The 12,996-nt window shown below is 39.6% G+C and overlaps 1 protein-coding gene across 1 annotated transcript in view; it reads left to right on the top strand.

Annotated features, from left to right (window-relative positions):
* Positions 1–10,224, top strand: part of CDH6 (cadherin 6) — a 55,964-nt gene extending 45,740 nt beyond the window's left edge. The window contains exons 7-11 of the mRNA XM_027092666.1: positions 89–225; positions 2,742–2,863; positions 3,923–4,040; positions 4,173–4,424; positions 9,689–10,224. Coding sequence (XP_026948467.1) covers positions 89–225; positions 2,742–2,863; positions 3,923–4,040; positions 4,173–4,424; positions 9,689–10,179 — 1,120 coding nt within the window. The 3' untranslated portion in view covers positions 10,180–10,224. The remainder of the gene's footprint in view (positions 1–88; positions 226–2,741; positions 2,864–3,922; positions 4,041–4,172; positions 4,425–9,688) is intronic.
* The last annotated feature ends 2,772 nt before the right edge of the window (positions 10,225–12,996 follow it).

Below are 12,996 nucleotides of genomic sequence, written 5' to 3'. Positions count from 1 at the left end.
TCACGTAACAGATTTTCTGGGAATAGTTTTAGGATGCGAGAATAGCAAATCAAAGAAAACCTTTCTAAATTCTGCTCTGCATTATCAGGTATTCTGTTGATCGACACACAGATATGGACAGAATATTCAACATCGATTCTGGAAATGGCTCAATTTTTACATCGAAACTTCTTGACCGAGAAACATTGCTGTGGCACAACATTACAGTGATAGCAACAGAGATCAGTAAGTCCACCCTTTTACCACTGCTGTCCCTGATTGACAGAGAGAGCATCTCCACAAGGGCTAGTGAAATGCGGCTGAAACTCGTCACCATGTATTGATGATCCCACTCGATACTTATTGAGGGAAAGAGCTCTGCAATGATTTGCACTAATGTTTCTTCTAGACACATGTTGGTTCGTTCCTAAACGCAGAAGCAACTGTGGAAGTTCTGCAGTTTGGGAACAATAAAACAGGAATGCATCTGTCAACCTAGGTTGAATTGGTACATGTTGGATTTGATTCCAAAAAGCTTATAAATCAGAACATTACAGAAGCAGCTAGAAGAAATGGGCTCACAGACGTTGTGTGTGTGTGGCCGGGAGGAGGGGGTGGAGATCAAGTATATTCTAAAATGTAGTCATTGTTTAGAAATCTTCTGGATAGTCATCCTTTAGCTTTCTGTAGAATGTCTATTTCAAAATTGTTACAGAATTAAGAGATATAAATTGTAACTTTTTCATGGTACACCAAAGTGACTACTACTAATCACCAATACTAATCAACACAATGTTTAGAATGAATTTTATGGCAGTCCCCGTGAAATTTAAGGCAGAGAAAAATAGGGCCAAAGGAATACTTCAAATAAAATGGTTATATACAGTGAAAACTGTATAATGTAAACACAATGTATAGACCTAAGTAGATGAAAGAAAAAGGATCTTTAAAATAACATTGAAATGTTTGAAAATAGGCTTCTAAATTATAGCTCATTTTTTTTGTTTTTGTTTTTGATTTTAAAAGTTCAAACATTTTTAGCTCAGTGGGGTATCTAGTGTGAAATACGCCATATCAAATGGTATAATACAGTAATATTCTTTGTCAACATAACTCATGAGATTTGAAGTGACTGAAAGATATTGACTAGAATAACAACCAACGTGGACAAAATGAAGCATTGCTTTCTGATAGTGATAAGAACTCCTCATTATAAATTTGTTAGGTAGGAATTTGATTTTCAGAATTTATGTGGACTAATGTGGATACCAATGACTGAGAATACTTCAAGCTTTAAAATTACAAAATTATTTCCCACTGAAAAGATCATTTTTTATAACATCATGAAATTTTATTTTTTACTGCAGTAGTCATCTTGTGTGTATTTTAAACTTTGTACCTAAAAATTTCTGTTTTTAAGATTTAATGTTTCTATGATATCTCTGAAAGTACTAGTGATAAAGATCTTTTAAAACTTCATCTTCTGCAGTTCTAACTTGGGAAGAATAATGTGAGCAAAATTTTAGATGCAAAGGAACCTAAGAATCTTATTGTCTAAACTTCTTAACTACCTTTGATGCCAAGAGCCAAGAGCTTGTATTAAACCAACTCTCTCCCACTCCAGGGCCATTGCACCTGCCATTTCCTCTACCTCGAGAGCCGGAAATATTCACATGGCTTAATCCTTCTCTTCATTCATATCTCTATGCAAATGGTATCTCATCAGAGAAGCCAATCCTGGTCATCCCATACAAAGCAGCACCTCCATCTCTCTCCAGTCCCTTTTGCCTGTTTAATTTCTCCATAGCATTTGCCATCTGGCACATTATATATTTATGTGTTTACAGTTCGCCTACCCCCATAAGAACAATGCTCCAGGAAGCAGGATCTTTGTTATGTACCCCAAACAGTGGCTGGCACTACTTAGATATTAGATGCTCATTAAATATTTATGAAGAGAACAAACAAATAGACATGAGTGAAGTGAGTGAAGAGACCTGAGGTAAGAGACTCCAGCTCCTGATTCTTAGAACAGGAATCTGCCTTCCATACTACCCAGGAGATTATCAGAGATGACAGCCAAAATACTTCATTTATCTCAGGTCTTCAAACACTGATTCTGCTCTATCATTATCCTAGGCTTTGGAGTCAGACAGACCCAAGTTTGAGTCTAGGCTCCAGTCCTTACTATCTCTGTGAATATGGACAAGTTACCTAATTTCTCTGTGTCTCATCTATAATATGATGTGTTTCCTCATCTATAGTATGGGGGCAATAATTATATTTATCTCAGAAGTTTATAAGGATTAAATAAAATATAACAAAGTGCTCAGCACAATGTCTAGCTCTCAAACTAAAAAACTAAGACCATTAACAATCATTATTATCCCATCCTTTTTCCTTCTGCCCACATTTTTCCCATCTGCCTACTTCCTTGGCTTCCTTTAAAATATGCTTCTAAAATTCCTTTCCTGGAGAGCTTTTCTTTATTTTGTGTTACTCTGGGGTTCGTTATACAGTTGCACTGTACCAATAGAAGTAGCTTTGTCTCCTAGATATTTCCGTCAGGTGTATCCAACTCCAGAAGTACCAAAAAATCTAATTCTACTATTTTGTGGCTATGATGATACATAATTCACTGTGGTACTCACAGGAGCCTTGGGGAATCTATGTATGAATAAGAAAGGAGTGAGTAACCATCATCTAAAGGGGCTGGCCATCAACATATAAATGCCTATTCCTTTCTTTTGGGCATTTTGCAGATAATCCAAAGCAAAGCAGCCGAGTACCGCTGTATATTAAAGTTCTAGATGTCAATGACAACCCTCCAGAATTTGCTGAATTCTATGAAACCTTTGTCTGTGAAAAAGCAAAAGCAGATCAGGTGAGTTTCATAAGAAAGTAAATTAATTAACTCAGATTAATTTAGATCTTCTAATAATTCAGATGATACACAGAGCTGAGGGCAAGTTTTGAATTATCTATGAAATAAATGCCAACAAAATTATTACTACAAGTAAGAACCACGATGAATGTTTAACTTGCATAAGAGAACAAACAGTTTTTAAGAACAGGAAGTTCATCAGTCTCAAAGACTGATGCTGATCCCAAATCAGTCTTAAGTTTTGACATAAAATAGATTAGTCACAGATTTATTGGAAAAATCTTTACTGGTGAGCAGATACTTTTAATTACCATATATACTGGAAAGTAAAAGCTAGAACATATTTTACAATTGCCTATAATTCATAGTTTCACTTACTTACATTGCCCATCTGTACAAGCAGTACAAATTCATGAATGTTTTACTGTTTTACACATTTGTCCCCACCTGAAATCAGTCTTTTCTGACAGTGATATAAAAACTATGTTACAGTTTGTCAAAATAGAAGTGCACTGTTAAAATGCATGTTAAAATGAGAAGCTGAAGTTGTGTGTTTTATATTCAAATTAGCTTTTTTTGCAGCTTGACGGCTTATGTATATGCCAAGATTGAATTTCTAAGCAGACTGTCCAAAAAGTGCCTCTATTTACTTAAGCTGCAATATTGTCGTAGATCATTGTGATATTTTATAGCTTGGTATCACTCTAGGGCCATGTTTCTCAACCCAGGTGATACTGCCCCCCAGGGGACATTTGGCAATGTCTGGGGACATTTCTGATTGTGACAAGGAAGAGGGTACTGCTGGATTGAAGGGAGGAGACCAGGCTTGCTGCTAAAAATGCTACAGTGCGCAGGACAGCTCCACAACAAAGTACTGTCCCTGGCTCTACTTCCAGCCTATTAGTTCTTTGCATACAGTGGATTCATTGTAAATTTTCTAGAGGCTATCATTTTAAAAGTAAAATTAGAAATCATTTGATCAAGCCATTTACTGCAAAACTGTAAGAAACACTGTTGAGTCAGCAAGACTTGATGGCAGCTTTATGGTTTCAATTTTAGTTGATTCAGACCCTACGAGCCGTTGACAAGGATGACCCTTACAGCGGGCACCAATTCTCGTTCTCTTTGGCCCCAGAAGCAGCCAGTGGCTCAAACTTTACCATTCAAGACAACAAAGGTAAATGAGCCCAAGTTGCCTTGTCTGTCTATATATCTATATCTGCATCTATTATCTGTCTACTCCCATCCAATTGATCCAATATATAACATGGTTTCCACTTCCTTTCACCACTTTGCTTTCCGGTTCCAGACAACACAGCGGGAATCTTAACTCGGAAAAATGGCTACAATAGACACGAGATGAGCACCTATCTCCTGCCTGTGGTCATATCAGACAATGACTACCCAGTCCAAAGCAGCACTGGGACAGTGACTGTCCGGGTCTGTGCATGTGACCACCAAGGGAACATGCAGTCCTGCCACGCGGAGGCCCTCGTCCACCCCACGGGACTGAGCACGGGGGCTCTGGTTGCCATCCTGCTGTGCATCGTGACCCTACTAGGTAAACTGCTTCTCCCTGCATCCTATCTCCCCGTGCTGAGGGGCACACACTGTTACTGTGGCTCTCTAGATTTATCCGCCTCCCCCATTAAGGGATACAGCCCGATCTAGGTGAGGAGAGTTATGTGCTGAGAATCTTATGTGGTTCACCCATGAACTAGTTTTTGCTTGAAAATGGCTTTGGAGAATGAACAGCTGTGAAACTTGCCCATGTCTTTCCCTAGCCAGGGAGTCATTCCACCAAAACAATCTCTTTTCTATCAGACTGGGAATGAACCACAGGGGGATTTGAGGGCAATATAAATATGCCCTTTCCATTTCATTTGTTGTTTAATATTTAACCTGGCAAACGTTAAATTTTCAAAGAACAAAAGTCATTGGACATGGGGTATGTAATGAAGGCCATTTCTACAAAGGTAAAGTTTAAAGATCAATGGGAAAGTGGAAAGAGAAATGTGATGACTTTTTTTTTTCTCATACAGGAGAATAAATCGTGGTGAAATTTTCTTTATCTCAGAAAACTTATTTGGATCCACCCACTTAAATAACTACCTTCTTAGCATTGCTCTCTGATTGCCACATACACAACGTCTATTATTTCTCAGACTCTCAATAATAAATAACGTTTGTGACTCAGGAAATAAATCTTTGACCTAAAAGAAATGAATGAATAGTGAAAATCAAGATCTAATGGTGAATCAAAGGAAATTTTTACCCCCAACCAACTAATTAAGTGCACAAGTTGAGCTCAAAATGCTCCAAAGTCCCTTGACTGTTGTGAACTAAGAAATCAAATGTTAGTTAATGCAGCCCTTCGAAAAAAAAAGTTAAGATTTGAGAAGCTTGCCTACACCATGGGGGGAAAAAATAAGCCAGAGTTAACCCGGATTTCACAGAAGGAGAAAAACTCCTTTTTAAAAAATGACAATACAGTGACTTCGAAAAGAGGAAAGGAAAACCTCCATTTCTCCAAGAAGAGAAAGCCTAGGGATCCCTGTTCAAGAGTTTCACGTTCCAGATCAACTCTGCTAATTACAACAGAGTTGAAACTCGGCTAAAGAACTGTGATTCTCTTTGTCAGCTAAGATTTGGGGGAAGTATTTTAAGATATGAGGGTAAATAAAAACTGACAGTATGCAAAGACAAATCAGTGTTCTAATGGTGTGAGTCTGTAAAAATTGTTTTCCAAGAGAAAGATATGAATATTCTTTTTGATTAAAAAAAAGAAGTTATATGGGCTTCCCTGGTGGCGCAGTGGTTGAGAGTCCGCCTGCCGATGCAGGGGACACGGGTTCATGCCCCGGTCCGGGAAGATCCCACATGCCGCGGAGTGGCTGGGCCCGTGAGCCATGGCCACTGAGCCTGTGCGTCCGGAGCCTGTGCTCCCCAGCGGGAGAGGCCACAACAGTGACAGGCCCGTGTACCGCAAAAAAAAAAAAAAAAAAAGAGTTATTTTTAGAAGGGCTAGACTGGCATGCCATACTCAGGTAGAATTCCAAGGACTCATGGTCTATGGAGGAAGAGCCAGCCTTCACCTCACAGAGGTCATGCTTCCCTTCCCTCATCATCTACCCACTTTGTCCTCCCCCTTAGTATCCTTCTAACCAGCTCCCTATGTCCTCTTTTTTCATCTTTTCCCTCCAGTGACTTCACTGTCTCCTCATTACTTCTAATTTGCCTCAGTGTTTCCCACATCTTGTCTAGTCTCTTTGGAATTCTGTACCTAATTAAAAAGGAGAAAAATGGGATTTAATCTTTACTAGGCTCACAGCATGGGCTAGACACTGGGCAAGATGCTTTACAAATGTCTTTCTCACTTAATCCTCAGAACCATCTAGTCTATATTTATCTGCATCTTACATATGAAAACTGAGGCCCCAGGGTGTGAAGCCAAGTTACACAGCTAACAGGTGGTAGAGCTAAGTTCCAAACGCAGGTCTTTACCCTGCCGACCCCTGGTGCTTCCACACTGTACTCTATTTTCTCCATGAACTTATAGAATGCAGTGTAACTTTCAGGCTGAAAGAGAGCTCGAACTAAAAATGAGACCATTGAAGAAAGTGGCCGCAAACCTGAGAGTTGGTAAGAGAAGGAAAGCCACATTGATATAGGAGGAAATCTGCCGTCAAGAAAGTGGATCATGTGGCATCTGTTGTTTTTGTCAATAAAGCAACAGTAAAAACAACTACTACATCTCGTGCTTCTTTGGTGCTTTAGAGTTGGCATAATAACTTTCACACTGGGCACTGTGTTATCGCTTCTCTTTTACAGAGAAGGAAACTGACTTAGAAAGGTCGGATCGTTTAAGTGAACCTAGATCTGCTGATCTCAGATGCCTTGCTACCTTCCAGTTTTATGATGGGATTTGAACACAAATTTGTCCAAGCACGCTGGCCCCAAATATCTCACTGCTGTCCTCTGGACTCAAGGGGGTAGAGAAAAGGGAAGGGCTCAGTTACAGAGAAGGCAGCATTTTACTTTCTCAGAGTGTTTTTGTTCCACGTGCTTAGAATTCACATTTTCGGTTTATAAAAATTAGCTTTGAAAAAGATCTTCCTTTTAGACAGTTACACCCTCAAGAAATTCTGTTCAGATGTGCATTGGGCCAATAAGAAAAGATATAGGCAGTTGTAACAGTAGGAGAATTAGGCAGTGCACAAATGCCTTTAAATTACTGAATGTGCCCTCTGTCTTCTAGACAATTGCACTTTCAGGTGTGCACAGGAGTAAAAGACAAGATATAGGCACCTTAAGCTGCGGAAAAATCAGGAAGTGATAAATGCCTGCTATCTTGCCTTAAACGTGGGAATGAACCTGTGTCCATCAGAATTTATTTCTTTGAGCGACAGTTAGCTTGATTCTATTCTCTATCCCAAAGGCTGTCCTTATTTACAACCCTCTGTTTTGCAAATCCGCGTCACACTGGAAACCAGCATAAAAGGTAGATTAAGAGCATCCCTCCATCCAGAGCCGTGCAATTTTCCACCCACCTGGAACCCCGGGTAAAGTGAAGGCGTACAAAGAACACACAGCCCCACTTGACATGGCCCTTCCTACTCCGCTCGTCTCCCCGGCACCTCACACGCTGCAGGCACACCCCCACCCCGTGGCCTTCCTCCTTTTCTCCAGATAGTTCCTTACATAACTCCTCATCTCTTTGCTCAGATGTTACTTCCTCAATGATGCAGTCTCCCCCCCAGAAAATATATACAGCCCCTCAAACATACACAGAAGTCCTTCCCATCCTCCTTACTCTGCCCTACTTTTTCTTGTTTCCATTGCAGTTATCACCTTATAATAATTTCCTTATTTATTACATACATTGTTTTTTTCTGTCTCTATCCGCCACCCCACCACCACCACTCCTGCCTCCCTTTTTCAGACAGGCTCTTGATCTTTTTTTTTTTTTTATTGATAATGCTTAGAACTATACCTGGCACAGAGTTGGCACTAAATAAATATTTATTGAATGAACAAGTAAATAAATACCCTGAATGAAAGGGATAAATGAGGCATCAGGATACTCTCTGGCAGCAAAAGAGAATGTGTACCGTTACACAACCACATGCTTGAAAACAGCAAAATTGCATATCCTTTAGAAATAGTCTACAATCCAAACATGCTTCAAAGCAGGGTAATTAAGAGTACAGGCTTTTTAGTCTGACTGACCTAGATTTCAATTGTTTGTACACGTGACATCTCTAAACCTCAATTTCCTCTTATGTAAAATGGAGTTATAATGATGGTACCTACTTTGTAAGACTATTATGATAATTAAATTCGATTCGGTATGTAAAGCACTTAGCACAGTGCTTGGCACATAGAACTATCTCGATAGATCACCAATTATTAATACTATTAACATCTGAAATGTTAAATATATAGACACCTGGGTGTGCCTATATCCATTAATATAGAGATAGATATACACATCCACCAAAAGCCATTATTCTGTAATTTTTATTGTGATAAGTCAATTTGCACGGCTCATAAAAACTGGACCATGTTATGGATGAGTAAAGAGGTGTTACTGGTACTAATCTCCCATGGACAACCCCAGGTTAACAATGCATTTTCTGCCCTGGATGGCTGTTTTCTCTCCAAGCTGTCAGTACGTTTTCACTTTCCCATCTATGTGTTCATTCATGGATGTGTCTCTTTACAGGTAGCCAGCTGTTTTCTACCCAACCAGCTATGAAGAAACGTCAGGAGCTATTTGTTTTTGTTTTTGTTTTTTTTGCGGTACACGGGCCTCTCACTGTTGTGGCCTCTCCCGTTGCGGAGCACAGGCTCCAGACGCGCAGGCTCAGCGGCCATGGCTCACGGGCCCAGCCGCTCCGCGGCATGTGGGATCTTCCCGGACCAGGGCACGAACCCGTGTCCCCTGCATCGGCAGGCGGACTCTCAACCACTGCGCCACCAGGGAAGCCCACGTCAGGAGCTATTTAAACACAGCTCTTGCTTTGCCTCTAATCCGAATTAGGAAAAACCAAAAGAACAAACATTCCGGTCAACAGACTTACAGAACATGAAACTCTGAGAGATTTTTTAAGTTCCCACTCAAATGTGTTTGTTTTGCTTAGCCTAAACACAGATAATCTGGCATGTGCACTATTACCTGCCCCCTTCAAACTGGCTGATCTTGAAGTCCAAAACGGCTTTCTGAATTGTATCTGGGTCTCTGCAGGTATTACCTGTCCTTATATGTAAGAAAGGTATCCAAACATCCACGTCTCTACTTTGGGTTTTAAACTAACTTTACACTTTTCTCGGGAAAAACAAAGAAGGCATCAGTGCAAAAGTTAGTTTAGAAGTGGAGTTATGCAAACCCTTCAACACATCCCCGAAGGTGCCAGCCTTGTACTTATAAACAGCTTCAGAGCATTTCAGGTGTTCAGCATAATTTTCACTCATTGCAGTACTCTCACTGTGTTTGAGCTCTTTTTTTATTATTTTTTTTTTCCCTTACCTTGAAACTAGTCTGCCATTTCAAAGCAAGAAGGAACTACTGACAAAACATGAAGGTGTTCTATCCTCTACTTAAATCCTAACTTTCTTTCAAATAGTTACTCGATTTGGGGGTGGGAGAGGGTCATGGTTTGATCATGCGTGGAGGCACGTGCAACCTTAAGGAAGCAAAAGTTGAGCCTCGAGTAGTTTCCTCGAAAACTTTGAAAACTTCACTTTGGAGCAGTGTTTCTTCCTGATGTTAATTGGTCGGCAAATTAACTTTCCCTTCCCTCGCTGTTTTGTTTCTGCTTCCAGTGACAGTGGTGTTGTTTGCAGCTCTCAGGCGACAGCGGAAAAAAGAACCTTTGATCATTTCCAAAGAGGACATCAGAGACAACATTGTCAGTTACAACGACGAAGGTGGGGGAGAGGAGGACACCCAGGCCTTTGATATCGGCACCCTGAGGAATCCCGAAGCCATAGAGGACAGCAAATTACGCAGGGACATTGTGCCCGAAACCCTTTTTCTACCCCGACGGACTCCAGCAGCTTGTGATAACACCGACGTCCGAGATTTCATTAACCAAAGGTTAAAGGAAAATGACACGGACCCCACTGCCCCGCCCTACGACTCCTTGGCCACCTTCGCCTACGAGGGTACCGGTTCGGTGGCCGATTCCCTGAGCTCGCTGGAGTCGGTGACCACGGATGGAGACCAGGACTATGAATACCTTAGTGACTGGGGGCCTCGGTTCAAAAAGCTCGCAGATATGTACGGAGGGGTGGACAGTGACAAGGACTCCTAATATGTTGCCTTTTTCATTTTCCAGTATGACACTGAAACATGTGAAGTGGCTCTTTCTTTCTATTTATCCACTGCTCCGTGAAGGGTTCTCTGTTCTACCCGTTCCAAAAGTTAATGGCTGCAGTCCGTGCGGATCCAATGTTAGAGACTTTTTTTCTAGTACACTTTTATGAGCTTCTGAGAGGCAAATGTTTATTTTTTAGCGCATCCAGTTAACCATGTCAGCCCAACAGGCACCGTGCTGGAGGAGAGGATGGGGAGTAATCCTTTCCCCTGTTCTCTTAGTGCAGGTTTGGAACATGCTCGATTTCACTGGCCTGGTCTCATAGTACATTGCATTGACTCAAGGTCAGCTGACTGCTCTGTACATTTCACATGCTAATGGGATAAGGGATTATACTTTATAAGAATATAGTTTTAGTTAAAGAAATGAAGGAGGAACCACTGCTCCTGGTATATCAGCTCACAAGGAGATGATGAACTATATATGGGTGTGTATTTCTGTTACAAAGAATTTCAAATGATATTTGCCAGTCCTGTTTATCCTTCATGATCTTTTTCTGGCACCAGTGACTATTCAAAACATCAGATCCACCAACGTTTTGAGATTCGCCTTCTTCTTTAGGAAATGATGCCAATTAAATGGTAACATTCAAAGATAACCAAAAAAAAAAAATCTTAATAAGACCTCATTCCTTGCCACTGACACATAATTTGTTATATATTAGACATACAAAAGTTTGCCCTTGCACCATATAAAGGGAAAAGAAAAATAGATAATCAATGTTAACAAAGGAAATATTTAGCATATTTTAAAGTTTGGGCCACCAAATGTATCATGGATCACTTGAAATTATTTCAGCCATCGGTAGGCTAATTACAAATAAGTCTAAATTGTTTAGAAAGTTCTTGAAGGAACTTTTCTGAGACAAAGTTTAACTCCTTGTCTGTAATTGTCAGTATTATTCTAATATACTTGAAAGTAGCAGTGTGAAGTACAATAATTCATATTCTTCAGATACGTCTTATACAATTAAGTTGCATTAGTGAAGGTAGATTAAATAAAACTCAGATCCCTCTCTCAGAGTCTAATGGGGAGGTAAGAGCCAGTCACACTTGAACTTGACACCCTGTCCTTCACATTTGGAAATATCCGTATATTTATATAACATGATACATACAGATGAACACTGAAATCACAGTGAAAACCTACATATTACATGTTTGGAAAACACTTAAAAAGGGAAAACTTGGATTCCCTTCAACAAGGGTGTTTAAGATTGTAATTAAAATGATAGCTGACTTTCAAAAGCATTAAAATTTTTTCATTGTTTTTAACTTTGTTCCCACGGCAATCCCTGCCCTCCTTGTCTTTGAACGAATGATAAAGTAATGGTCTCAAACTGCAACAGAAAAGTAATGTACAATCCTTCAAATCCATTATTTCTCTAATTATGCAATTAGCATCATAGTTATCATCCAGAGGACCCTGAACTGAACTAATCCTTTTGGCAGGTTCAGATCGTTTATTTCATATGCTGTTCTAATGATTTTTGTCATTAGACTCTTACATTGTGCAGTCATCAGAAATTTCCAAAGTACTGTAATGAAACATCCTTGTTTTGAAAACTTGGGAAAAAACAGGCTCTGTATGTATATAATATGTACTTAAGAATACGCTGACTTCAATTATTAGTCTTAGGGATTTATTTTCAATTAATGGTAATTTTCTACAGATAATCTTAGTGCCATTTCCATTTGGGGATAATGTCCTATCTGCACATACTTTCTATTTGGAAACACACTGTTGTTTAGTAGTTAAGTTCTAAATAGGTTTATTACCCAGGAAGTAAAGACAGCACCTTTAAAATAAGAGAAATATAGTCTTTGGGGTTACCCAATGAGAGTGAAAATTTTTTACAACCATATTATTCCTTGTGTTTCCTGAATGGATGGACTTCCCTGTATACTAACAAGTATTTCATGGTTGGGCTGTTTCCTGCTTACAAGGTTTTCTTTTCTAGTTCTTCACGCACGCACAGACATGCACACACACAGGAACGCAGACAAAATACTACAGGAGGGCTTCACTGTAATGAGTCGATATATATCATAGTCACAGGTAAGTGTTGAAAAAAAGATAGCTTAGGAAAGTTAATAAGAACTAGTTATTTATAGCAATAGAACAGCACCTTAATCACACAAATTAGTGTAAAATTTAAGAGCTCTCTATCCTTTTATTTCATGTCATGTAATAAAGTATATCAAGAAAGATAGTCCTGTAAAAAGAAAAGTATTATCAGAAGTCTTCCTTCTAAAATTTTGGCATTAATTGGAATGTGTGTGGGTTGATGCCAGCAACTTCCATGTTTAAGGGTAAGGTTTACGCTCTCCTCCTAAGTGAAAGTAAGAAGTTCTGTAGTGGAACTTCTGAGGTGTAATTGGAAGTTATCTTATTCCACCCTGAAGATGGAACAGTTATACCAAGAGCAGGTTAATATGACTAAGTACATAACTGTTAAATCTCTTACCACAAAAGCTGATGATGAAGTGAATCTCTAAGAAGTTGGATAGATTGGAGCTGAATATTTTGCACTAGGGTCCTATAAATGTCAAGACTGAGTAACATTTTCCTAAAATTAAAGCTGCCTGATGTCGTGGAAACAATAAGAGCCATAGTTCCATCATTCTGTGCTGGTCTCACTTCCTTCCACCAAGACATCCGGTCAAGAACCTGGGTTGACATGAATGACTGGAGAAAACATTAGCTTTCAGCTCAGTTTGCACACTGTCTCTGTCCTGATATTAGATGTTTGTG

The sequence above is a fragment of the Aethalodelphis obliquidens genome, unplaced genomic scaffold (assembly GCF_003676395.1).
Source record: "Aethalodelphis obliquidens isolate GAN/ISIS:26980383/991018 unplaced genomic scaffold, ASM367639v1 scaffold80, whole genome shotgun sequence".
Classification (NCBI taxonomy): domain Eukaryota; kingdom Metazoa; phylum Chordata; class Mammalia; order Artiodactyla; family Delphinidae; genus Aethalodelphis; species Aethalodelphis obliquidens.
Note: the sequence above shows the minus strand (reverse complement) of the source record. Positions and strands in the feature narration are given on the sequence as shown.